Here is a 3,540-nt window from a genome sequence, read left to right as displayed (position 1 = left end):
AAATACATACGTAATCCACAGGTAACTCCTGGAATTAGGCAGCCAACCAAGTCCACATTTAAGCCACAGGTTGGAAACCCATTTGATGCCTTCCTGATTTGCTATTCCCATGAACCTTTAAATGCTGCAGGAATCCTTGTACGAAATGAGAAGGCAGGTAAGTGCCTACTTTGGAAACATCAGTTCTCTGGTGCTGAGTGTGCTTTCCTAAAAGGGGGGGGGGGGCGTATTTTGCATTTATTGTGGGTTTCTAATTGGGAAAGCTTCTGCAGTGGAGGATGCTATGAAAACAGAGCCCTGTTGGGTCAGGACTAAAGGTTCACCCACAGCAGGTATGGGGAACCTCTGTTCCTCCGGATCACAGCTCCCATCATCTCTAAGCTTGCTGACTGGGGGGAGCTAACAACACCTGGAATTCTGCAGCTTCCCCCTCCCAGAACAGGGTTTTACTGGCTTTTCCGGCGGTGTTTCAAATATACACAATTTCACTTAAATGCACAGTGCCTTGGAACGTAACCCCCATGTAAATTGGGAGTTGCCTGTATTGTTTCAGAAAGTGCAAATTGGGTAAGCTTGCCTTTAAATGTGAATGGAATGGAATTTCTCCCCCATCCTTAGAGCACACATACATTTTATCTTCACAACAACCCTGCAAGAAAGATGAGGCCAAGACACAAGAGTGGTTGGCCCAAGACCACCCAGTGGCCAAACATGGATTCGATACTGGGTCTTCCTGTTGAAGTATAACACTGTAGACTAAGAGACAGAGCCAGGGCTTTTTTCCCCAGCTGGAACACGCTGGTACAGTGTTCCAGAACCTATCAGGGACCCCAGAAGTGGAGGGAGAGACCTGACCAGCCTCCGCAAAGCCCTGTTGCACCTCCCCGAAGGAAACGTCCTCTACAGACTCCAGAGAGGATCTCCTCATGAGCTGGGGGCACAGCAGGGCTTTGCTGAAGCCAGTGTAGTGTAGTGGTTAAGAGTGGTAGTCTTGTAATCTGGTGAACCGGGTTCGCTTTCCCGCTCCTCCACATGCAGCTGCTGGGTGACCTTGGGCTAGTCACACTTCTCTGAAGTCTCTCAGCCCCACTCACCTCACAGAGTGTTTGTTGTGGGGGAGGAAGGGAAAGGAGAATGTTAGCCGCTTTGAGACTCCTTCAGGTAGTGATAAAGTGGGATATCAAATCCAAACTCTTCTTCTTCTTCAGCCTCCCAGCTAACAGCTGGCATGTGGGAAAGCCATACCTCAGCTGAGCAAGCCCCATGGAAAACTAACACAGGAAAATAAAATAATAAATTATTTCTCTCTCTCTCTCTCTCTCTCTCTCTCTCTCACACACACACACACCCACACCCACACCTATCTATCTGTCTGTCTATCTATAGTAAGCAAGGCTAATTAGGTTAATTTGCTCTGAGTTTTTATGCTGGGTGTTTATTTTATTTTGATTTATATTGCTTAAAAAAATAGTTTCTTATGCCCAGGACCAGGAAAGAGGAACTGGCTGTTGCCCCCATGTTGGGCCAGCATTGGGGATCTGTCCGTTTATCACAGTCAGTTGTGGCCCCTGTGCTCATGGCGACAGCTGATGCGGGAGTTGGGTGTGTGTGGAAAGTGAGGTGGTCATGGCTCAGGTGGCTGCAGCCGTGTAAGCGGTAGCAATGGAGTAGGAAGAGGTGACATCACCACTGGGGATGGTTAGGGCCTTAATCACACCAAGTTGGGACATGTTAGGCACAACAGTGCAGGGACAGGGAAGGCAGAAAGGTGAGGTCAAGTAGACCTGGTGCGGCAGCTGAGTATGTGTTGTAGAAGAAGAGGAATTGCCTGCAGTGGGTGCAATCCTGCAGGCTCCAGGGATCTGCTTCACCTTTGTATTCCCTGCAGGGAACATGCTGCCAAAGCAATAGCAGCTGGAAAGAAACACACTTTTCTCCTTCTCCCTGCCCCCTGCCCAACTATATAGAGTTTTTTAAAAATGTGATTAAATATTAAACCCCGGTATAAAGGGCTTATAAAGTTCCTAGTCTTGTGTTCATCAGTGTAGAAAGGGCAGTGAAGTCTTCAGATCCTGGAGTCCTTAGAGTCTATCTTTCCAGCCTTGCGGCATTAATCCATATTCAATGGCTCCTTTTGATGTGCAGGTATTCTGTTGCCACTGTCTCTTTTGCACAACTGTATGTCCACAACTCACATTTCTCCAGATCAGGTTCTAGAGGAGATGGGAATCCTCAACCAGACCGAGGTCACCGAGTTCATCATGATGGGCTTCCCCAGCCTCCAGCCCTTCCACAAGCCCCTCTTCCTTTTGCTCCTCCTCGTCTACCTCTTCACCATCTTTGGCAACCTGCTCGTATTCACCATCATCCGCACCGACCCCAAGCTCCACACGCCCATGTACTTTTTCGTCAGCGTCTTGTCCTTCTTGGAGATCTGCTACACAGCTGCCACCACCCCAAAGATGCTCTCCAACTTGCTCAGTGAGAGGAAGCGCATCTCGTTCTCCGGCTGCCTCCTACAGATCTATTTCTTCCATTCGTTGGGGGCCACCGAATGCTACCTGCTCACAGTCATGGCTTACGACAGGTACCTGGCCATCTGCAGCCCCCTGCGCTACCCAGCCGTCATGACGTCCAAGCTGTGCGTCAGATTAGCTGCCAGCTGCTGGGTCTGCGGCTTGCTAGGCCCCATCGCTGAAATCGTCTTGGCTTCCAAGCTCCCTTTCTGCGGACCCAACAAGATCGAGCACATCTTCTGCGACTTCCCGCCCCTCCTCAGCTTAGCCTGCACTGACACCTCGGTCAACGTCCTGGTTGATTTCACGGTCAACGCTTGCAAGATCCTGGCAACCTTCCTCCTGATTATGACGTCTTACCTGCAGATCATCAGGGCCATCCTTAGGATCCGCTCAGCCACCGGCCGGAAGAAAGCCTTTTCCACATGTGCCGCGCACCTCACTGTGGTCGTGATCTTCTTCGGGAGCATCTTGTTCATGTATGTCCGACTGACGAAAAGTTACTCCTTGGATTATGACAGAGCGCTGGCTGTTGTATACGCTGTCCTGACCCCTTTCCTTAATCCGATTATCTACAGCCTGCGGAACAAAGAAATCAAGGCGGCCTTAAAGAGAACGTTCCACTGCCAGAAAATAATGACTAGAGAAATGGAGCAGCCTTGAGGGAGTGAGGCTGGAAGTAAGGCTGAAATGCGTAGGGAGAACACCAAGGCTTTGCTCACACACACACATCCTAGGGCTGTGTGCCTGTAACAGTTCCATGATTGCCCCACTGAAAATCTAGAATCAACTAGTAGGCGTAAGGCCAAGGAGGCTAGTCAGGAGAACAAAGCAGGGCAGAGCTCTGCCCATATATCTTTCTGCACCCCGAAAGCCAAAGCTCTGGCCCAGCAGTCCTGTGCGACATCCACAGTTTCCTATTTTCCAAGGATTCCCTGGATTTTCTGCAGGCCAATCACAGCTATGCACAGCACAGCCAATCACAAGCCTCACTTACAGCCAGCAGGTTCACCCATGTCTCTGG

At 50.0% G+C, this 3,540-nt stretch overlaps 1 protein-coding gene across 1 annotated transcript; it reads left to right on the top strand.

Moving 5' to 3' along the window:
- Positions 1 to 2,180: 2,180 nt before the first annotated feature.
- LOC308464777 (olfactory receptor 6N1-like) lies at positions 2,181 to 3,179 on the top strand (the record flags this gene model as incomplete). Its single annotated transcript, XM_080984366.1, has 1 exon — positions 2,181 to 3,179. One exon carries the CDS (start codon positions 2,181 to 2,183, stop codon positions 3,177 to 3,179), a length of 999 nt encoding a protein of 332 aa, XP_080840492.1.
- Positions 3,180 to 3,540: the final 361 nt, after the last annotated feature.

This window comes from Podarcis pityusensis, assembly GCF_964106645.2.
Source record: "Podarcis pityusensis genome assembly, chromosome: 16".
NCBI lineage: Eukaryota > Metazoa > Chordata > Lepidosauria > Squamata > Lacertidae > Podarcis > Podarcis pityusensis.
This window is presented reverse-complemented; position numbering and strand designations above follow the sequence as displayed.